Source organism: Cyrtonyx montezumae, unplaced genomic scaffold (genome assembly GCF_038088225.1).
Source record: "Cyrtonyx montezumae isolate F1298 unplaced genomic scaffold, pur_monq_1.0 scaffold_2, whole genome shotgun sequence".
Lineage (NCBI taxonomy): Eukaryota > Metazoa > Chordata > Aves > Galliformes > Odontophoridae > Cyrtonyx > Cyrtonyx montezumae.
The window spans coordinates 36776331-36800485 of NW_027071936.1; the positions used below are offsets into that span (position 1 = coordinate 36776331).

General features: G+C 40.6%; 1 protein-coding gene across 4 annotated transcripts in view; it reads left to right on the forward strand.

The window, feature by feature from the left end:
• The first annotated feature begins 601 nt into the window (after positions 1-601).
• Positions 602-24155, forward strand: part of PDLIM5 (PDZ and LIM domain 5) — a 110465-nt gene continuing 86911 nt past the window's right edge. Inside the window, exons 1-2 of one of the 4 annotated variants that reach the window (XM_065736909.1) lie at positions 602-701; positions 2844-2979. In XM_065736909.1, the coding sequence (XP_065592981.1) occupies positions 2884-2979 (96 nt within the window). In that variant the 5' untranslated portion in view covers positions 602-701; positions 2844-2883. Of the gene's footprint in view, positions 702-2071; positions 2138-2843; positions 2980-24155 lie in introns of those variants that run through there. The other 3 variants (XM_065736905.1, XM_065736908.1, XM_065736906.1) reach the window with 3 other exon arrangements.

Sequence of the window (24155 nt, forward strand, 5' to 3'; positions counted from 1 at the left end):
AATTTCTAAGTTATGTTTATTCACAGTCACCTTATACCCATTTGATCTTGTGCACTGTTTTGTAGCTTAAACACCTCTCCCGCCTTGCTGCTGTTCATCACTTTGATACATTCGGGGAGGCAATCATATCCTCCTCATCAGTGCTCACGGTAGTCCTTAGTAAATAAAGTGAAGTTTTGCTCTTTTAGTAGAAGTTAGCTGTAGGAGAGCTGTGGCAGCCTACACGGGCTATGCTGCGAGCTTGGGCTGCCCCTTTTCACCACTGCCTGGCACAGCAGCTCCCTTCTTCAGGCTGGGGTAGAGGGGCGATGCGTAGATAATCAGCTTCTCTCTCCCCCCCCCTCCGCCCCTTCTCCTTTGGATTTCACAGGTGCATCTTTAATTAAGTATTAAAAGAAAAAGAAAAAGAAAAAAAGAAGTGCATTTCCTTGTTAAAAAAATAGTAAATTGGTACTAAAAAATAATAAGAAAATTCAGGTCCTCCCAAGAGCGATGCATTAGAGCATTTCCAGCTGCCGGACCGTGGGCACCGCGCCCCGCCCCTGCCCCATCCCCGCCGCGAGGTGCCGGGCCGGGCCGGGCCGTGCCGGGGGAGGAGCGGCGGTAGACGGAAGTGAAAACAAGAGCGAGGGACGGAGCTGCTGCTTGGCAGACGCGCCGCGGGTGTCTTCGTTGTTCCGTGCCCCTCAGCCCCAGGCTGGGTGAGTGAGCGGGGCTAGGCGGAGAGGGAGTGGGGAAGCCGGGAGGCTGGGAGGGATTCCAACTTCATGCTGCTTCTCGTAACCTGTAAGCTGGTTGGTGTTCTTGTAACTTAACTCGGTGTCGGGGTGCAGCTGGGCTGCCTGGGGAGCTCCTGGCAAGGTTCGGGGCTCAGGTCGCTCCGTGCTGTTCCGGGCTGTGCGGTGGGGCTGGCTGCTCGCTGCCCCGGGTGCTGCCTCCTCCATGGGTCTCCTCTGTTCCGCGTCCCCACGCGTGGTGATGGGCGTTTCTGCTAGGGTTTCGAAATTCTCCCTTCCAGGAGCCGACCCGCTGAGCGTTTGGTGAAAACCGATGGAAATTGCACAATTCCTCCGTGGTTACTCAATGACCCCTGCACGAAGTGGGCTTGTGAGGCTTAGGTGTTGCCCTTATACTTTGAGAAGTGCAGTGGGTTTCCGAGTGGTTGCCTCCTTCGGAGGTGCAGAGTCACGAGGCTGGGAAAGGAGAGAGGAGCGGTGCTGGGTGCCACGCGCGGCATTTCAGCAGGCAGCTTCATTCTCCCCGTTTGTAGCTGCTTCAAACGGGGTGGAGGAAAATGTCCTTTTAGAACATGATCTTTTCCTGAAGCTGTTGTAACAACTAGTTGCAACAACTTTTTTTTTTTCTTTTTTTCTTTTATTATGAGCCCTTTGACTCCATAGGTAAAGCCTTCTGCCGGTGAACCACACAAGTGCTGCTCACTGTACGCGGTGTGCTTTCCTGATGTCCCCATTATATGGCGACCTGTTGCTGCGGTGGCTTTCATTTACTGGGAATGAAAAGAATTCTCCCTTTCATAAGGGAAGAAATCTGTGACTAAGTAGAATCCCCTTTCAGAAGGAATTAGCAAAGTTGTACTTCTCACTTCAGTGGTGAGCAAGCCCCCTGAGAGCTCAAACTTGCTTGGAGGCTTTTCTTCTCCCCCTCTCCGCCAGCAGGAAGGATCGGGAGGTGGCATTTACCATGCTGAGAATTTCGGGGCATGCTGAGCCAGTGCTGGGGTAATGCTGCCCAAGGAGCTGCCAAGGTAGCTCTGAATCCTGGTTTTTGCACCTTGGGCTGCCTACTGGACTGGAAGCCTTTCCAAACCCTACTTCCACAAAAGCTAAAATCCCCCTACAGTGCACAGTGAGGCAGGCTGGATTTGGGGTGTGCAGCCCACTCACTACAGTGTGCCCGTGGTGCCACCTTAAATGTCAGCACAGGAGCTGGAATCCGGCCGTGCTGCGGTGTAGGCTTACACCCTGCTCTGCTGTGTTCTTTGCCTTGCTTCAACCATACCAAAATAGTCGGGATCCACTACCTAAGATGTCATTGTAATGTTACTTATCTGAGGTGAAACTGAAGCCCTTATCTCTGGCTCTGAGCAGCAATTAAGTGCGGAGGTTGCCTTTTAAAGGTAATTTGTTGCTCACATTGGTTTGGAGGGGAAGGAGGTGCTAGAATTTTGCTCTGCTTTTTTTTACTTTTTCCCTCTCATTATTAAGATGTGGCTGTCGGTATTTTAATTTAATTTGCAGCTTTCATTTGAGGCTTGGTGTTAAGATTTGTCTTGTCTCTAGCATTGTTCTGTCGATATGAAGTTATGCTGTAAAACTGAAAGTCACAGGGTTTTTATTTTCTTCTGGCTAACTTCAAAGTTGTGACATTTTGATGTTATTCTGAAACTGTCAAACCATAATGTGTTGAGAAACAAGTTCTGAGCTGATGACATGGCAGCATGTGATACTCATTTTGTTAGAGATGGATGTGCCAATGGTGGTAACTTCTTCCATACTTGGATTTAAGGGATACTATCAATTCATGCTTGTCTCAGCATTGAGGTTTTGGGTTTATTTTCCTCCACAATATTCTATTAATGTTTGACAAGTGTTTCTAACTGTTGCTTCTCTTGAGATGCAAATATTTCAACACCAGAAACCTTGAGAGTGGAAGGGGTGTGTAACCAACTCCCCATGTTTCTTCCTAATCAATTTAGCACAGTGAAACATGAGTAATGACAGACTTGGTGTAGATTTTTGACGGTCCTTACACTATGGAGAGGTGGTGGGCAGCGCTTTTTGTTTTTGTCTGCTTTAAATTAAAAGAGTAATCCTTTTCTGCAGGTGTCAAGTCCTTGGCTTGGATCCTTGAATATTCAATACCATGAGCAACTACAGTGTGTCTTTGGTTGGCCCAGCTCCTTGGGGTTTCAGGCTTCAAGGTGGCAAGGATTTCAACATGCCTCTGTCCATCTCTCGGGTGAGTGTGTTCTCCCCTGTTTGCATGTGGATATCCATCATGTTGCAGTCACCCTGCGGCCTTCAGACTATAAAGCACTGAACTGTGGGTGCTGGGCTCAACTTGTCCTGTGGTGTGGAAGGCTGGGAAAATACATTTGTTGTCTGAAGGCTGAGAGGAAATCGTACATCTTCATCCAGAATCGTTGCTTTATCTGTGTTCTTATCTATACAACAAAACAGGCAGAAAGCACCCTTGAATTCCCCTCCCTGATCTCCCCCAGAAGGTTGTGACTTGAGGAAGGAGGCTGGCAGGAAATGGGCAATTTTCTGCCTGTGCAGTTCACATGGGAGGCAGTGGGGGAGAATTGCTCATGTTCCCATTGTTTATTCAGCAGCTCTTAACAGTTGGAGGATCTTTTGGTGTCTGTTCTTGCAAATCCCACTATTTGCAATAAGCTGCACTTAAGAGACTGGAGTTATAAACAGTGATTCATTGATATACGCCTGGGTGAAAATGCTGCTTGCTCACAACGTTTTTTTCTTTTTATGCAGCAAGTGCTCTTAACTGGTATTCCCAGGAGTGTTTTATAGAGTATGTGCTCTTAACTGATATTGAAAGGATTTGAGGAACTAAGTCAAAACAAATGTGATCTTTGTACCCAGGCACAATCTACCAGTTCTCTACATTTGGATTTTGGAAGTTGCTTTTTTTCAGTGAAGAAATTTCTTTGTATGTGGGCTGTTTCAAAGCCTTCCTCAGACATCTAAAACACTTCATTTATATCACATGGGGACTAAATTTGTACTATTGAATTCATATTCAATAGTCATATTCATCAGTACTGGAAATCTCTGGTGAACAGTTGTGGCTATGGACTCCAGCACCTTTAAACTGTGCTTTGCTCTGTGGAAGTGTTCATGTGTAAATGACACCTCTGCCAGCAGCCTGCCTCCCCCCCTGCGTATTTATGTAGTTTAGTGACAAAGATGAATTATTTTTTACACCTGTTGGGACTGCAGAATTCCTGGGACAGGGAGCAGGTTTCTATTTGGGTTTATGCATCATGACAATATTTTTAGCTAATCTCAACTAGCAATTCACAGCCTGCCAGTTCATTTAGACTTGGCTAATCTTAATCACCTGCAAAGTATGCTGGATAATTTTCTTTATGGCTAGGGTAAAATGTAAAGCTGTGGAAATACCTGCATACAGGTGATACCTGAGCCAAAAAGGGCTGAACTACAGTTTATTTTCATGCTAAGCTATAACTCAATTTCTTGTTCATCATCTCCTGCAGCAATAACATGTTTGAACTGGGAATGCTTTTCCAATCTGAGGGTCAAAGTACTACTGTAGTAAGGACAGTATTTAAAAGTATGGGTTATTTACATGCCATACTGAAGAACAACCCAGAACTGTAGGCAGGAAGATGCAATAAACAGACAATTTTAGCAACAGTAGCACTTGTTTTTGTTTTTTTTTTTTTGTAATGGGCTCTGTTGACCTGGGGAGCCAGTGTGTGACCTGGCTAGTAAGCATATTTCTTATCTGAAAATTTATATAGAGGAAGGAAATATGTTGAAATTAGTCTAGATGAGTATTTTATCACATGAATTAAGTGTGCTGTTTGTATGGAGTAGAAGGAAGGAATCATCCTGAACAGCTGTGTGTAAATGCCTGCATTATAGGATTCCCTAAAGACAAGCATCAGTACCCATGTGAGCAGAGAGCATAATGAAAGATGGGTTCTGAGGTGGTTTTAAGGTTTTAAACATGCATGGAGAGGGGAAGCACAATAACCCATTCACATGCTGGATCTCAGCTCTACTCTGTGACTGAGTCATTTCTTTTTATTTGGAGCTAAGACCATCCAGATTTTGCACTACCCTAGTGCAACAACAACAAAAACTTTTTGATCAAAAAAGTACTTAGTTCTCATATGCCAGTCCAGCTGTGGTCTGGTAGCTGCAAGAATTTGGTGCTGTGTTCCTGGTATGCTGGAACAGTCTGTACCATTCACCCCCACCCCTTTTTTCCTGATGAAGTATAAATGCCTTCCTGCATCTGAAGACTACTAATTAAATTATTTTAGCAAAACAGTAATGAGGCAGCAGAATTATGTACTTTGGCAAGGAGGGCTTTTTTTTTTCTTTCTTAAATTTGTGCTCTTGATGCTGTGGATGAATCCGGCTGTTTCACTGAGGACTAATTTCCTGCTTTAGTTTAGTTTTGGCTCCTAGAAATTAAGTTCAAATAAAGTACAGTTTATGAAGCACAGAAAATACTTTTGCTGTTTATCCAAAAAGCTAATGTCTTATTACTGATAATGGGAACAAATTAAGACTTTGTTTGCTTCCTGGAGTAAGTTTTCAGTAAGTCATTTGACTGGCTATGGTATGCTGTTTTAGTGGAAGTAGTAGTTGTCTCTATGTGGTAAAGTCAATCTGTTTTGTGTTTATTTTTTTTCCCAACACTAGTAGACTTTTTGCCACATCATAATCAACAGTGTATCTATTTTAGTGCTTTAAAATTTTTACATATAGAGCTGCACACATCTTATATGCCCAACATTGTATATGCTATATTCCATCCTTGTAGGTAGTAGCATAAATGGGTGTGTGCAATGCTCGTAGCTGCATGCACTTGTACGTGACTGGGCTTCATGTAGGTAGCTCCTTGCAAAGGGACCTGTTGAAGCCCTATCTAGTGCCATTACATGGGTCAGAAATAGTAGGAAGTGATGTACTGGCAGTGGTTGGAATAGGTTTGTAATAGGGTTGTGGAGCAGAGGTATGGTTCTCACAAGTGAGTCCCAGTGGAGAGAAAGCTGCTCTATGAGTTTGGAAAAAAATAAAATAAAAAAATCTTTGCTCTTGAACCAGGAATGAAGGGTGGGATGAGGTTGTAGATCTCCATCTTCTACTAACAATAAACCATTCAAGTGGCTCAAGCCACCACATGCTGCTGCACTGCAAGGCTTCCAGGTATTTAATTCTGAAGTGGCACTTGTATAGTGAGAGATTATGAGCTGTGGCCGGTTAACTCATGCTGAAGAAAGCAGAAATTGCTGCAGCTGACGTGTGCAAACTAATGTTACCAAGATGCTATCCTCACTTGTTCCTTGTGGTGTTTTATGTTAATTCAGAGAGCAAGGAAAACAGTTAAGACTGATACTGTAATGCGAAATCAAACAATGGAAACCTAGAGCAAGAAAGACCTAATTACATTGGGATGCAAACTTTATTTTTAGGTGGTGTAGGAAATGTCTGACTTTTCCTATGGAAGTAAAAGGTTAATACTTGTGCATCTTTCTAACACATGCAGTTACATGAAATGACATTGCTGTAATGCAACTTGTCTTCATGTAAATGAATTGATCACCTCTGAATCAGCACAAACCACTAGACGGGCAGCTGCTTATTTGACATATCCATCTCAAACTTCAGTTACCAGTTGCTAGTAGGTTCTTGAGATGTGAGAAAGTGTTTCCATGCACTTGTATTGTACTACATTGTAAGAATTGCATCTAAGACCCTCATTATCTCTTAACCATTTCCATGCAAAATTTATTTCCAAAAAAAAAGTTGGTCAAAATATTTGAAATGGTTTTATTTCACTTTTAGGTTGCCAATACTGATTGATTTACTATAGCTTATGTCCATGCATACCTGGGGTCCTGGATAAACACCAGTGATGTTTCTGATGTGTCCAGTTGGGCATATTAATCTCTTTAGACTTTGCATTAATGTTATATCTGTATTACTTTGGGGGTGACTTAGTTATTTCTCAATGCTCAATAAACATAACTAGAATAAACTTGGTAAGAATAACTGTAGTGTTACAATTGCCACAACTATTCTCTTCTGCAGAATGAACCCTTGATATTGAAGGATTATTCAATAATGCTGTAATGACTGGACAGGTTTAGTTATTCATTCTAAATGCATTCTTGAAACATTTGTAACTTACCAAAACAGGGACACTAGTCTTGTGGCAAGGTCTGTAAACAATTCTTATCTGAGTTTTATGACAGTAATTGCTACCAGAAACAAGGAAATTCTGAAGTGAAACTATAGCAGTCTATGAGAGCTGCTCCAAAAGCAAAGCCTCCTACTTTATTATATTGACGCACAATGTCAGAGGCAGATGTTGGTTGAATGGCAGTAGAGGCCAAATCTTTTTACTGATCTTCCCTTACATTTTGTTGTTGTGCAAAAGATGGAAACAGAGGTGTGGTCTAACAAAATGACCTCTGACATGGAAGTACCTATGAAGCAAAGGTGTGGAACTGAATTCCTCCATGTGGGGAAAAAATGGTACCCATTGACATTTTTTTCCCTATCAGAAATCACCTTAGAAATAACCCTGTGTTTTTGTATATATTCACATTTCAAGTGCATTTTTTCCTTGAGTTTCTGTGGCAAGGTTGTAGCTGATGAAAGGCTTGTGATAATAAATTTGTCAGTATGCACCATGCCCAGGGAACGGGTAGAGAAGCAGCCTACTTTGGGATGGAGGATGAACATACATGCAGCACATCAGCTGCTCTATCTACGTCCCACGTGAGCATGCTGAAATTCTTCATGCTGGCATCAGATGATAATCATCATCATAGTTGCCTCCTCTGCATTCCCATTTTTTTTTTACCTAGCAAGTTATTCATGGGGATGGTGCATGTGTATGGTGTTTGCATAATATTTGTTTCTGCAGGAGCTTGGCCTTTGATCTTCCTAATGTAAGGAAGAAAGCTATTTGATTGTTATTAACATCTGCGAAAACAATTTTAACAATAATTAAATAAAACAATGCCTTGAATGGACCCAGGGCATGCCAGCTTAGGTTGACTAGAATTTGTCTGAGCTCTTTTGTTTGCGTGATCTTTTTTTTAAGTTTTATGTTGGTATACAGTAAACTGTTATAGTGGGGGACTAGGGAAATGGTCTTTCAAGCAGGCATGTGAAATAGGGAGAAACACTAGAACAACTGCTTGCCTGGCCAGTGATAATTGTGTCGGTAACTTTATGCTCCATCCTGGAAGCTCTCACAAGCTACTAACTAAGCCCTAACTGGCAGCTGCTGGCATTGCTGTGCTGCTGAGAGTTGCTCCAAAGTGGTAATGGTTTCCACAAAACACAACTTCACGTTTTCCATTACTGTAACTTACATTGCTCTGGTTTTCTGGTGGACTTATTTTACACAATGTGTAATCTAAAATATAACATTTCTTATGTGTCCAGTGAAACCATGAGCTATAGGAAAAGTGTTGTGCAGCTCTGGAAAGCTCTCAAGCCAGGAAGTAGGATAAGAGATGTGGGAATATGTGGCCAGTCTGCTTATCTTAAAATTCCTGGAGGATATCTGATCATCAAAGATACTTTTTTGTGAACTGTAGAACTCCATGAGTAGGAGGTAATGGGTAGTGTCTGTGTCTGGTAATGAAATGGGACTTCTGTCATTTTTTTTATTATTTTATTGAATCTCTAATTTTACTTGGGATTTTTTTTAATATACTGAAATATGGTAGATTGAAAAGTATTGTAGATGTTGAGCTTGACATTTCCAAAATGAGATTTGGGGGGAAGGGGAGGGGGGGGGGGGAATCAGCGTTAAGATCTTCATCTTGTTTCAAGTCTTTGTCTTTTCTCTCTTTTTCTTTTATGGCCTAAAATTTTTCATAGCAAAAATGAATGCTGGATTGGTCCAATCACTTTGAAAATAGGAATAATAACATGACTTCCAGAACTTGGACTTTAAAGAAAGCTGTCAGTACTGAGGTAGTCAGCATTTTTTTTTTTTTTGAAGTATGGCACCAGAGTAGGAAGTTATGAAACTGAAAACTTGCTTAGAACCAAGAATATCTACTTATGCAGGCTTCCTTTGAGATTCAAGAAAGATGAACATTAGGGGTCTTTCTTTTTATAGTTTATAGAAATTTTGTATTTAGTCTTCACTTGTATTATTTTTTTAAGTGAAGGTCCAAAAAAATTATCCTGTTCAATTTCTTCTCTCTTCAGGAATGAGCTTTGGATTCATATAAATACAGGCTGTGTTTCTCAGCAGGAATATTTCCTGGCACAGAGTGGGGATTGGGGGGAACCTGCAGAGGTCACAGCAGTTACCTGCTCATCCGCTCCTGGGTCAGAAAGCACTTTGTTTTATAGGAGTTTATAGAATGCATAACATTCATCAACTAAGAAAGCAAGAAGCATTACTTGGTTGCCTTTAATTCTTTTTACAAGATGCAGTTTAATAAGAATGACAGATGAGCTGTTAGTGCCACAGTTTGCATCCTCTCTACACTAAGTCCTGAAGGAACAGAGGTGGTGTGTATGTGGGTTTTTTTTTTCCTTTTGGAGCTAAGTGAAATATGGACAATTATAATATTCCCTTTTTCACAAGTGATGTATGTAGGTCATTGTCTGCTATTTATTTCCATGTAAACTACCACAGATACAAAGAGCATGTGATAAAGTAAGAGGCATTACTTTTGGAGCAGCCCTCATAAAATTAGCAAGTTTTCTGAAGGTCCAAAGAACGTGGTGTAGTGCTACCAGCTTTGCAGATCTGCCTGAAAGTAGTGTCCTCTTTTAAGGAATTTAACTTGAAGATGGGAAGATATCACTTTGTACAGCTATAATTTACTTGTTGCCTCTCTTTGCAGAGCTATTCAAATTTTGTGTTGAAAGCTGGAAAAAAGTTTGTTTTTCTTCCTTTGCTGTACAGTTTAAAGCAAGACAGAGCATCTCTGAAGAGAGAAGGGAAGGCAGAAGTGAGGGTGGAGAGTAAGGCAAGAGAAACACGTCTATATCTCATGTGTTCTTGGCCTTATTTGGCAGACAACCTCCTCAGACCTAGTAGGAAGCAAACTCAATCTAAATAGTTCCTGTACTGATGTCATTTCCCTGAAAGTGAATTTAACTGTTGTATCGGGGAAGAAAAGGAACCTACAAGTTTGTGGCTAGGGGATATCTAACTTCATGTGTCAACATGTTCTTTTTTTTCGTTTAAGGATGCTGGTAACTTTTCTTTAACTTATAATTGACTGTTCTTACAGTATAACGATTACAAGTGAAATGTTTTATGGTACTGAAGTGTTTACAGTGTCCACTTTTGAAAGACAGATGTTGTGGAAAAATAAACTCTAATTAGATGCTCAGAGTAGATGCAAAATTGGCAGGCTGTCTTGAGCCTAAAAAGTAAGGTCACTGGTTGAATAGAAACTGGGTGAAAAAAATAAAAAAAAATATTTTCTTTGTGAGTATCTGACCCTGGAGGCTTGACAACTTCTGTCGACTTCCCCACCATTTTGAGCTGCTATTTTTAGTGTGACTGTTTTTCTCATTATTCATTGGCCGATGGCTATCAAAAGGCATTGTGAGAAGAGACATAGTGGTGAAAGGTTTGTTTGTTTGGTTTTGGTATGGAGCCAGCAGATAACATTGTTGTATTTTTTGCATTTGTTTTGACGTTTTAAGAATAGATTTCATGTTATCAGTGTGAGGGAAAGTGTGAGAGAAAACTGTCTATTCTGTGCCTGAAACAGAGCAAAATATAAGGTTAATATTCTTCCAGACAGTGGTCAAAAAGGGTGTGGAAATGGGGTTGAGAATTATCTAAATTTCTATGAGAAATAGAAGTATATGTGACTATTCCAAGAATAGAGACATTGGAAGGGGAAAGAGATGCTGGGGCTGGTGTTACCTGAGTTTTGTGAATGACATAAGGCTTCAGGGGAGTAAAAATAGGGAAAGCATAACTCAAACATTTGCTTAGGGTGCCTTACTATAAGAGATTCACAAGCTGAATTTGTGGGGTGAGTTATTGTATGTTCTTAAACAAGTTGACATGAGTGAAAGATAAAGGCTGTGAACGTGTGCACCTCAGCAAAGGACTGTGTCAGTAGCTTCTGTTACCATCTGGCCTTAAAGTCTTGTTTGTGTAAGAGAACTTGATAATAATCCAGCTACTCTCTCATGATGCTGAAGATGGAGCTGAGGGGTAGAAGTTTTGCTGACACAGATTCCACTAGTCTGGTTTAAAAGCAGAGAAGCTATGACTTTATATAAGTAGGTGACTTAAGTTATACTAGTCTCAATTAGGATTACTAGTCTCAATTAGGTGTTTTTGGTCAAGATAACCTAATAAATCATGTTTGCAATTGCATTTACCTCAAGGGGCTCTTGTTGAAGTTCTTTACTTCAGTAGCATGGTCATTCTGATAATACTGTGCTTTGGAAATTGTCACCTCTTCAGCTGGAGTGAGATTGTGGCTGTGTTTGTACTGAACAGTGGCCCTTCCAACTACCTGCTTAAGTCTAGATACAAATGGAAATGAATCTCAGAAAAGGAGGGAGAAAGAATGAACACTAATGCCTTTAGGTTTGGTCCACATGTGAGCAGGGGCAGGCACCAGCCAACTGCATGCTGCACAGACCTTATGGTTTCTAGCTGAATAGCAATGACTGCTCCTAATGTCACAAGTCTAACTTACGTGACTTGATTAACACTATATGAGGTATTCTCACTCTTGTTTCTCCATGTCACTGATTCATTAGTCACTCACCTTTCAGTGCTGTCAGATAAATGGGATGGGGTACCTCACAGTAGTTCTTTTGTCATCTATCACTCAGAGACACCAGAGCAGTCTCACTATATAGTCTCTTATATATGTTAATCTAAGCAGGGAGGTAGTGTGGAAGGGAAAATAGCACGTTATAAACTGAAGACTGTATCTTGATGCACCTCCTCAGTTATCTTTAAAGCAGATGAAAAAGCACTGCACAAAGGCAATGCACTCAGTGGTTTTGGTGTAAAGTAAGGCTAGTAGATATGGAGCACAGAAACTTCTGCTCTTGGTACCTTATTTTTACTTAATAGTGAAAATGATAGCCTTTGGAGTCTTTTATAACCCAGAAAAGTTGGAGTGAAGCCAGTGATAATCTGTGATGTTTGGATGACTGCTTTACCTGCTTTTCTTCCCTGTCAAACTTTGTAATTCAACAAGCATTGCGTTTCCACTAATAATAGGAAGGTGCTATGCAATCCTCAAGAGAATGGTTTTTGTTTTTCCTATAAAGTAAGCCAGAGATTTCCCAGTAGAGTAATTCATACTTTTTCATTATAGAATATTATTATTATTACAGTTTGTCTCATTCAGAATTAAATTTGTATCTTAGAATGTTCTGCTTAAACAGTTTAGCAAAAGTAAAAGCAAGACTAAACAATATATCATAGCTGACAGTATTAAGAAGTGGCAGCTGTAGTGGCTGCTGTCAGCTCTGTCTGTAACAAAGCTCTGAAATGAAATGCAATGCCTTGTGTGAAGTGCCGTAGACTATAAAGCACATCTTGCCAGGTCTCCAGTAGCCCTGCTGGAAAGGTCAAATGATTTGCCTGTTAACTGGACATGAAAGAAGTTTGGCTTATCCTGGTCTATATTAAGGAATGACCTAATGTGACATTTAGTTCTTTCTCTAGCAAGTGATTGAACAATGTCAAGTGCCTAGAATGGGAAGACAACAGAAATATATTTTGTGTTATTTCATGGTTATTTTAAAGGCTCTTGAATAGTGATTGAGGTGCAAAGCCTGGGTTGGTGTTGGCTGTATCAGTTTCACGAGAGTAAAATTCCCTGCCAAGTTTCTGTATTTAACTAATGAGATCACCTGCATGTATCCCTAACATTTATTGAATTTGGGCAGGAAATGATACAAGTGCCTCTGTGAAGTGTGGTATTGTATTGGTAGCAATAGCATTTGGAATTTTTTTAGAATGGGGTGCAATAGGATAAAGAGAAAACAATGTGAAAGCTGTGTAAAGAAATACAAATGAATATTTTACTTTGGACGCTTCAGCTGTGAAACACTTTCTTTCAGAAACTTTAGAAAGAAGCAGCATTACTGTGTGCTCACTCTCTCTGCCAGAGAGTATGGCAGGGGAGGAATGAAACAAACAGAATCATTGAATATCCTGAGTTGGAAGGAACCTACAAGGATGAGTAAGTCCAGCTCCTGAACATCAGCAGCTCACTTAAGATCTCATGTAATACCCAACACTTCTACATGTGAACTGCCCCTCACCTCTATGGCAGTGGTAGATGGCTGGAGAAAGTTGACAGAAGAGGACCTGTGCCGGCATTTCCATCAGCACCCTAAGCAGGAGTAATAGGTGGCACTGGGGTATGGTTATCCCAACCAGGGCAGGTGTCTGGGACAGTCTGAAAGTGCTGAGGCCAGGCTTGCTATGACATGTCCGTCGGTATACTAATCTGTGAAAGCTGCCACCAAGTGCTTATTAAATTACAGCTTTTTGTCAGCTATGGACTCAGTCTGTCTATTCTCTATACTTTCCAGCTGTCATACTTTGGCAACTGGTTATAAGCAAAACTCATTGTAGCGGTGGCTTTCATGAATCCCTTTTGAGAGGAGGTTCGGCTTATAAATAAAATTATATTGCTTTTGTGTGGCTTGTGCACAATCCTGTAAATGCCAAGAGCCTAAACCTTGGTGCCACTAAAACACCTGAGCACCAGTATGATTTCAGGCATACAGGTTGTGTCCTTGAGGTGATCTTTGCTCAAGGCTCAGTTGATGTTGGTGTTAGTTGCTGCTCAGCACCCTGCTGAGCTTGGAGGCTTGGCAGAGAAAATGAACTCCTCCCAGCCAACTTTCTGCTTTCTCTCAATTCTATACTAGTTGAAGTGTGTTAGCCACGGGAGAACTAGATAGCATAGATATTGGTATGATGTCTGGAGAACTAATTACAAACATACCTCTGTGCCAGTCAGTCTCCATCACTGAAACTGTAATGTTAAATGGAGGGGCTCAAGAGTGTTTGGGGAGGAGAAGCTCTCACAAACCAGATGTAGTGATGGTGTCTTACATCCTGGAAACCCTGTGCAGGTGCTCCATCACATTATCTGTGCAGTATGCAATTATTTCACTCTCAAGTCAGAAATTATAACCTTAGAGCTGACCCTTTTTGGGTAATTCTGTAAAGATGCCTTTTCTGAACTATTTGCTCCAATGACTGAGCTTACGATCAACATGTAGATGAATAGAATTTTTTGACTGAAAGAATATCTTTTTTCGTATGTGTCTGGAAATGCAATCCACTTGCAACATGAAAAACTAGTGGTATTTTCCTTGGGATATTTACCTAATCTTCCAGGCTGGAGTTCTTACTGTATTGTTGTGGAGACAGGCATCGCTGACCCTCTTATGTTAGAGGGCATTTGAAACTTTATAGCTGGCCAAGTAACTTCTCTGTTATTCTTAAGGGTATTTCTTCCAGTTACACATATATACTTGAACTTCAAAAAGTGAAAACTGATGATTACTGTAAATTCATATGACATTAATTTGTTTGGATATGTGACCTGATGAAAATTGCTGTTGCTACAGTAGACAGCCCAGATCAGCTTATAGCTCTGCCCTGGATGGCGTGGGAATAAATAACTGGAAATTGCTCACAGGAAGCTCTGATTACACCAGTCAAAGCAAGAATTTTAGGCAAACTGGTCTGTCCTGGCAGTATGCTATCCCCAGCCGTGAAATAAGGTTTTGGAGTTCTGTCCTGCTAACTACACAGTAAACGTCCTCCCCCCCACCCCTTTTATCTCACAGCATGGATTTGTTCCCTTGGAAGAAACTCCTGGATAATCTGATGGTCTAAGAGTTAAGAAGGGAGAGCTGAGACTTACAAGAGGTGATCTTTCATGGAGAAAGGCATCTGGAATAAGGGGATAAAGACAAGCATTGTGCTATTAGTAACTGCTGCATATCAAGGATAGCATAGGCTTGAGAAGGGTGGCATGCAAATAATCCAGATAAAAGTGCAATCACAGTTATGTAATATTAGCAACAATTCTGAGAAATGCAATGCACAACAGTGAGTACTAGAGGCTAGGAAATATTTTACATGACATTTAAAATCGCAAACTACTCAAACTCATTCAAACTTGGCTTTCTAGTGGTGTTTTTTTATGTTCTGCTAAATTGATTAGATTCTTCCAATTTGTTACCTGCTGTTTTTTCCTTTAAGTGTGAAGTGGAAGGTAGTTTTGCAAGAATACAATCTATGCTGCCTTCAGTTTTTTGTTTATTTTGTTTTGTTTTCGCCTTTGTATCTCTTAGTCTTATTCTTAGAAATAAATCTGTCAGATGTTTTTGCTTAGTTTGTCTTTCAAGAGAATTTCCATTCAGAAGCCGATGATAATTGTGGAGCTTAGAGGGGTTTAGGGTTGAAGATTTAAGGAAAAGCATATGATGGGACTGGGATTAAGGGATTAATAAAATCTAGGTATTTAAAACAAACTAAAACCCTATTAAAATATACACAGGATATTTGTCAGAAAGTTCTGAATAACAAATGAGGAAAGTTTTGGGCTCTGTGTACTAGGTGCCATAAGTATTTACAGGGATGACTCGTTTAAAAGTTCTTGCCTCTGTTTTGAGTACGGTTAAGTTCTGCATTCTGAGTCTGTATCTGCCCTTTTTCTATCAGTTTTCCCTTCCCTTGCTGGTCTACCCTGTATCCTGGACCATCCTGGCTTTACTGTGCCCAGCTTTGGGTTTCTGTTAGCCAAAAAATAAGATAGGTTTGTGTTGCTAGGACAGTTGCATTAAATGCTTTGGCACAGAGAAACAAGCTGCTCTTTCAGGAACCAATTTACATAGTCTAGAGTGAAGCGTTGGTTAAAATCTCTCAAAAGATATCTTTGTGTCCATCCCCATCCCTTTCCATGTTTCAGTGTAACAGAGCCAAGTTTGTTTTGCTAGATGGTAGTGCTGTGATTGCAAATAGTGCAGACAGGAGGAGCAAGGGCATGGAGCTTCTTAGTAGTAACCCAGGCAGAGGTTGCTCACCAACCCAGTTGTCCTTGAGCTCTCATGCTGTCTTTCTGCACACTTGAATGATGCTCCACCAGCAGCCCTTGCAAGGGGGGAAGACTGCTCCAGGTCCAGACAATAGAGAAACCCACAGTTACTCTTACCCCAGTGTCTTTCTTTACTTTCACAGTGAAATTCTGGGAGGTGAGCAGAGGAGGCTGCTAAGCCCCAAGTGCTTTGCATTGCCATGCTTGCATCAAAATCTGGATGCGATTTACATCATCTATACAATCCCTTAGTGTTACATGGAGCATTCAAGAAAATTAAGCTTAAAAACGCAAGGAAACCTCAGAGTGTATCTTGGCATGAAAATCATGAGATTAGAAAACATTCCTTATTTCTTGAACCTGACTCATGGTTTCTGAATGCATGAAGGTGGCAATGCTAGCTCCTATGGTCATGTAGCAGTATAAATATTTCAGGACTTTATGGCACAGAACTTTGCCAAATATTTTTCCCATGTTCATTTTTTTCTTCTAATTCCCAAAACAAATTACAGCAGCTAGTTTATAACCTAGTTCTGTGTAATTAAACAAGCAGGACATAAAATCTATTTCTGAGAATGGTATATCAAATGTAGCTATTTACATCAGTTACGTAGTGAATGAAATGTTCCTGGTTGTCTGAAAGTTGCTTTATCAGGATGTGGTGCGTGCAGTTCAGTGTATATTAAAGTGAATTGCACAGCAGCTGGCTTGCGAGAGATATTCAGAAATAAACAGACTGTGGCATGTGTAGTAGAATTTGACCCTGTTAGGAAAATAAGTAGGGCAGTGTCTGCTCAGAGTGGTGACTCCAGCCTGTGGCAGCGACATGTACAAAGCGAATGAAAGGGACCACATGCTTACTTCTCTAATTTGTTCATTGTGACTGGTAGTATGTGGAAAAACTCATGATGAAACCAAAGTGCTGTGTGCACAGGTAGAATAAGCCCTCAAACTCACAAGAGTTCCTGGGCCGCCTTCACTTATTTCTCTGACCTGGGAAGGACAAATCTTTAGCCAGAGAAGATATGTATAACTCCTGAAAATTTATTTGTTGTTTGCTGTTTTCACAAGTGTGTGTCATGAGTGTGAAATCCTTGGAATCAGGAATGCAGTGTTGCAGGCAAGATGCTGAGCAAATGTTGGGGGAAGTAGATGTACAAACAAGAGTAACTCTAACCTCTCTATAAATTATCTAGGAAATATGTTATTCAACCAGAAATTTGTAACGATTTAAAAGGTAATACCTGAGTTGAGTTTCAGTGTCTGGGTCCAGTCACTATAAACAATACAGGATTGCAATGCATGAAAATTAGCAATTTTGATTTCTTCGGAGAAGAAAGAAAAATATTAATGGTATGTACCTTGTGTCTTCATACACTTTTATTTAAAATGAGGTCGCTAACAATGGAGTGTAACAAGTAGGTGAGCACAGGATACCAATTATCACTCCGACAATTTTTCCTGTTACATGTAATGTGATGTTACATGTAATTTTCAAAACTGAATTTCAGCATCAGTGTTTTATATTGTAGAGTTTAAAATCTTTAATATTTTTAAACTGATTGTAGGAAAAAATGAATTAGTACACTCCCTTTAAGTGCAACTTAATATCTTAATAACCTTAATATCTTTACCTTTCTTCATTTGGTTCACTTTCTATATACAGGAATATGACAGTTGGCATGATGCCTCCTTTTTGAATCACACAGTTTAATATTTCTGGCAGCTGGATGCACGTGGAAAGCTATAAAGTGACAAATCTGTTTCTCATACCTTTTGTAGTCTGTTTTTTATCAGATGAAAAAATGTTAATATCCACTGAACTTTCATCCTTTGGCTCACCCAGACAGCAATTTACTATAGCATTTCCTGTATGTTGTCTGTTGGTATGGAGCTCTTGCTCTCTGTCTTTCCTGCATTGCAGAGCTGTGCTGAGGTGCTGCATCATCTCCAGGCTTCTACCCTTGTGTTAGGGTAGGACAGTCTCACACTTGCACCTTATGGCTGAGTGGGACAATGCTCTGGAAAGCTTCTGCAATGGGAATTATCCATCATCTAAAACAAAATCTAATGTGAAACTGGGAAAATTGCTTCGCTTTCTGTATTTGATGCAATGCTGTTGATGATGTTTTCCACAAGTCTTTGCAAACAAATCTGTTAGAAGTTTCAGGATTTTTTGGTCAGACTGAAATCAGCCTAGAAAGACTTTGAAAGAATTGTCACTCTTGTGATTTCACTGGCCACTGTCCCAAAAAAGAAGAGTTGAGACAGCTCCAAGTTTTCCATGTTAAAATGTATTTTGATGCTAGTAAGTTTTCTGAGATGAATAGGACTTTTGTTTTCAGTAGAATTTTACTAACTACTGTTTAAATGTTTTGGCTTTAGAAACCAGCAGAGTAATGAAGAACATGGCATGGAACTAATTTGGCAGTTGAGTGAATATTTTATGTTTCTACAGACAATGTGAAGAATCTTGTGTTGTTTGTGGGCAAATACCTGATTCTAGCCAGCTCTGCTGTATTGCTTTAAGGCCTAAATGAACTTGGACAGCTGAATATTGGGATCCATGTGCATAGTCTGGAGAGAGATTTTCCTGTAAGCAATTGCCAAAATGGTTTTACCTTCTACTCCTTTTATTTAACTCCTGTGCACAGAGCACCTCAAGCCTTCCCAGTGCTGACACACAGCCTTGCTATAGAACAGAGGGCTTTCTTGGGATGGAACAGTGAGAAATACTGAAAGGCAGCTCAGAGGTTCTACATTTGGCATAGAGATGCTGTAGTGATGATGGTGCCTGGAGGAAAATCATGCACATCTCTCATTCTGAAAGCAGTTGGAGAGTCCTGTCTAATGGTTTTCCTTAGCTAAACCACTTAAATGGTTTATTTATTAAAAAGATGTAGTGCTAAGTCCAGTACTCCAGTGTCTTTGGCTTTTTAGTCAGTAAATATTTCTCTACTGAAGATGCTTTTTTTTTTCTTCCCCTCTCCTTTTCCTTTTCTTGCTCTTTTGCTTTACAACAAAGCTGAAATAGGAAGGTGGTTTTGGCCTTGCAATTGTGCCTTGCCCTTCCGCTTCACTGCTGGCTTTGAGCACTGCTGAAGCTGTGTTGGCTTGTCTACTCTTCAGTTCTTCTAACATTTGGACTTCTCCTCAGACCTCAAATATTTTCACATGGAAAAAATAAAATCTTAGATTAGTTGAGCCAGGCTAAAAATAAAAGTGAGGATCACACCCTGGAGGGAAGATGAGGTGTTATGGCTTCTGAGAAGCAGTTTACAGTAAATTTTACTTTGCTTCTCCTTAAATGTTCTGAGCTATGAACAGATTTTGAAACCTTGTTTAGGCCATTGTTTTCTTTTGTCAAAATATTTCTAAGTTCTTTAAAAATCAATTTTTAAGTTATTACAAGGCAGATTCTATCTTGGAAAGCACCCACTGCAACCCTTGGTCCAAGACCAAAAACTTGCTCATGAGAAAAAGCAATATATTCTTTGGCAATCCCATGGGAAGTGGGAGAGATTGGCTTAGCCTGCATCCCACAGGGCCACTTCATTCATGCAGCAGTGGTTTACTATGGTCTCACTCTTCTATGTGACAGCATGGCAAAAAATTGTAGTTTAATTATGGTCAAATTTACTGTGAAAACCAGCTTATTTGACTGTTGTTAAGCTTCTTTGTGTTTTCAAGATTCTTCCTCGCTTTTTCTTGTTTTGTCCTCAAAGGAGCAGTGATGCATTTCACTGTCAAACTAAATGCCACTGAAAAATGAATGACAAAGGTCTTTTTCTCTCTTTTTTAAATTTCTATATTAATTAAAAATATTACAGTATTTTTTCTATATTTGACCTTTTTTATTCCTCCTGCTGCCAAGATTTTTACAATACCTGAGTAGTCTTAAAAGCGAACTCTCTGCTACCTATGTTTTGCAGGATGCTGGTTTATTTCATATAATTTATTTGTGCTAAGGGTTTTTTTTTTAATACAAAACGAGTGTTTTCCTAACATATGAAACAATAGTGATTTGAAATGCATCAATATTTTGCTTTTTCACATATGTCTTTAGTGGCACTGGCAATTCTACTGTTATAGTTTACTGGCACTGTCTATTGTCTTGACTCTGTCCTACTGTCTGTCTGACCCAGCTTTATACACAGCATGTGAAGCACATGTTTCTGGCATCCATGTTGGCACACCCTACCTTCCACCCACACTTTCCTGTACTGCTGAAGCAATTGTTGCTTCCCTTAGTTCTGTTTAAAACAAGATTTAGTTGACTGCTGGAAAGCAGTGAAGGCCTAAGCTATAAATCTGAGGAGAGTGTGTAAACTGGGAGGAGAAGGGGCATGTTTTATAAAATGTTAAGATGTTTATAGACAGATCTAAAGTGCGAGAGAATGTTGAGCACCATAAACAAAATGAGTCTGCAACTGAATCTCATTTGTCTGTTATAAATGTTGCATTGAACACTTTTACCAAGCACCTCTTGCATTTTCTGCTTCTTTCGGGTACATCTGGATCTGCACATTCAAATTTGGCAGAAAAGTGAACTAAATGCTGTCATTCTCAAAAAAGGAGCCTGGCAGCCTGCTCTGTTTCACCAGAGGGCTGGAAACGGACCTAAAGGTTCACTGTCAAGCAGAACTGTAACGTAATCCCCTGGCAGTGTGTTGAAGTGACGTGCCAGCTTGATGTGCTAGGGTTTTAAATAACTTGCATTCATCTCCCCAGAGTATGCAAGGAAAGTTTAGCCCCTTGCTGAGCAGCCCATACCAAAGTTGGAGCTCACCGTTCAACACGTAGCTCCAGGGGCACGTGTGTCTGACCCGGGGGCTCCCTGCTGTTGCTAGGTCTGGTTTGCTGATGCTTTCCCATGTTTTTTTGGGTGAGACCTTTTTTGGTTTTTAGAACTGAAGCAGTGTGACAACTCTAGAGGAGATCTCGTTTCCTACATTGTATGTGCCTGCAGATAAATGGTGTAGTTCTTGCTGCTTCCCCCCCTCCCCCCTTAGGTGTTGCTGCATTAGAATACAGAGAGTTTATTTTTATTTGGAGGTGTTCTATATGAGTAAAACAGCGTTTGACTGAAATCAGATTTTTAGGTGGCCATGCTAAAATGTCCTCAAATTAGAAAACAGTACTTGTGCAGAATTAAATCAGAAGAGACTTATGCTAGTAAAGTTTTAATTTCACCAACTAAAAAGGAAATAAGATGAGCTGGAAAAATACCTATTAATATTTTTCTTCAGGGAACAGATCTGTTTGGCTGTGAGGTTAATGCTAATTTTCTTCAAACTGTGTCCCAGAAACTCAGAACTTGCCTAGGATTACTTTTGTAATGATTTCTGCCCACATCATTCTCAGCATTACCCCAAACTCTTCAAGTTTAGGGGGTGGGGAGCTTCCTCTGTGGTTGTGTCATTAGTGGGCCTGTATGGTTTAGAGAGCTCTACAGCCCATCTCTAATAATAACCCTGTGTAGGAGGGCGGTCTGCAATCTGTCTGTGCTGCCACAGCCCTGCCGTGCCCTGACCCTGTGTTCTTCCCAGCCCAGATGCCACTGCTCATCTGTTCACGTGCTGTACTAGAACAGCAAAAAGCCTTACTTTGTTATAGCTGTGAGTCTGTCAGCTTTACTATTAGAACCCTAGAAATAAGGTTTCTGGGTGAATTATGTGTAACTGCAGGCTTTTTGCTATTAAAATCTCAGTGTTAATTTTGTAATCTGGAGGTTAGCACATTCTTGTTTTGTTTTGGTGACGTTTGCTTAATCCAACCCCAAGGATACGAAGTTCTGCACCTGTCCTGGGAAATCAACCTTCCCTTCTTCCTGTCTTTGAGATAGCTTCAAAGATTTAAAGGGAGATGTTCTGCAGTGCAGCTTCACGATGCTTCATTTGTAAATATTTATTTCCTTTAAAACTGTATTTCATCCTTCTCTACACCTCTGTGTGTTCAGTGCTCTGAGTTGCTCACACATAGGTCCCTTCTCCCATGCCCTGATGTGATGAGCTGCTTTGTTTTCCAGCAGATTGTACTTGTCAGTGTTGCCCTAGCTGCAACTCAGGCTGCTGAGGTACTGTCAGTCCTGTCTTCAGGCTGAAGAACACCATCCTACCTGTCTTTTTTGCTACAGTGGTAGGAGTGACAGCTATTTTGTGCTCAGTGATGCTGTGCCTCATGTTTAGTAAGCACTGGTGACAGGAACTGAGCTGCAGGGAGGTCTGGTGAAGTCTTGGTCAAATTAGCTGCTATGCCTTCCGATGCTTGAATGCAAGCTTCCAGTTGCACTAGAATTTTCATGTATCTACTTGCTACTGATTTTATTTTATTTGCATTAGTAATTTTGTGTAGTTTGAAGGAAAAAAAGGAAAGATCATGTTCTCCTTCAAGCTTTGTTTATTCAGAAAATAATTTTTCCTTCCCCTCAATTTAATTGCAGTGTGGAGAAAGCTTGCTCCCTTGGCATACAACTTGTGCTCCTGTCATTATATCTGCACTTTATCTGCTCTCAATTCTCAGTGCTTGGGCTTCCTTGCTGTGATTAAGTACTGCAGGTTAAAGGAGTGTGCTTGGTTTGTGTATGCATCTGAAGGGCTTGAGATGTAAGTGCCTCTGCTGTTAACATAGTAATTTCATGCTCTTCAGTGTGAGCCACAGCAACAGAATACTATGCTGCCAGCACTGTTCTTTCCCGTGGCATGTTTAGTTAATGAGAGAAGTCCTTCAGATGTAATTAAACACTTAGTGAACTTCATGGTAGTAAGGGGTTCCAATAAATGGAAGGCTGAAGCCCTCTGTGTGCTCAGGGGCAGCAAAGTGATTGAAGGCAATAAGTGCAATTCAGCACTTTGTTCCCCAGGATGAACAGGAGTTAGTGTGCGGGAGGCCTTCTCTTATTTTTGTTGTGGTGTTGTCTCAAGACTGTGGCTTGGGTAGGAGGGGACTAGGGATTCTTGGACTGGGGGGTTAAATGTAAACAGTCAATAACAAATCTATGAAGATTCTTGTCACTTCAGTGACCAAGCTTTCTGTCCAGACCAGAGTTTCTGTCCAGATCCTGAGCTGCAGTTTGGTGCTGTGGTTTCAGGGAGTGTGTTCAGACAAATTTAATCTGCATTTCTGTAGGAACTTACCCTTTCAGATCCTTCCCTTGCAACAGAGACTTCTGGTTACATGAGTTTTCTTGTAGTCAGGGATTGGACTCTTTATATTAAAGTTATAAATTCCATTTCAGTTCACACTCCAAGTAATCTGCATGTTGCAAGAAGGACAGTGTATTAATTCAAGTAAATTGCTCTGCTGAGTCACAGGATACTTTTATGTGAGTGAAGAAATAAAGATAATGCTTTAAATCCACGTAAGCCTAGTATCCCCTCACCTTGTATGAGTGGGAATGAAGGGATGCTTCCAAGATGTTTTATTTGCAAGGTCTCCAGCTTTATTTGTTTTCTGCCTTCAGCTCAGATTAATTTTGCATGTTCTCTGTGCAGTTTGCTTCTGTTTGTCTCTGCACTTGAAAGGCAGAGTAGTCTGTGAGGAGACTGGGATAGTGAGGTTCTTCCGAGATGTGAATTGTATTTTAGCTACTGTGACATCTCAACCCTAAGTAGTTATTTCAGTAGCTTGTTCTTCATTTCTGGTTGAGACTATGTTTGTTCGTGCCATCCTTCGCTTATTCTGGCCACGTGGTTGCTTGTTGGCAGCTTGTAGTATTGTTCCCAGAGAAGAGAATGTGCATAAAAAGAGTACTGCATTCTCCTCCATTTACTGCCCAAAGAGGTTTAGGGGCAATTGGAGGATGGTGTAAAAGCACTTCTATCAATATTACCACCTTTCATGTTTAGGATTCTCTGCTAGATGTTCACGATTCCAAGACTTCTGCTGCTATTAACAGGAGCTTAGCTTACACATAGTTGTTCCAGGTTGACTTGAATTATTTTGTTGTTGAGATGAAATTTGTACACATTAAAATGTCTCCAGTATCAAATTCAAGTAAGGAATTAATATTTTTATAGCCATGTCAGTGTTTGTATATTTACATATTTATGTACCATATGATCTTATTTTTTTCAAGTCTTAACACAACATGTTTCTATTAATGCATGGAAAATCCTATGTTGTCAGCATCAAAACTATGTTTAGGTATGCTGTAACTGTGCTATGTTGCCATTTAAGTCCAGCAGCTCAGGAGACAGAAAAGCAATTTCTGAGCTGCCTGGGAAAGCCAGCCTGTCCATGGGCTTGAGGTGCAGGTTGTAACTGAACACGGGGAGAGGTATTAAATGCTTCCAGACTGCTTAGCCTCTGTGGTGTC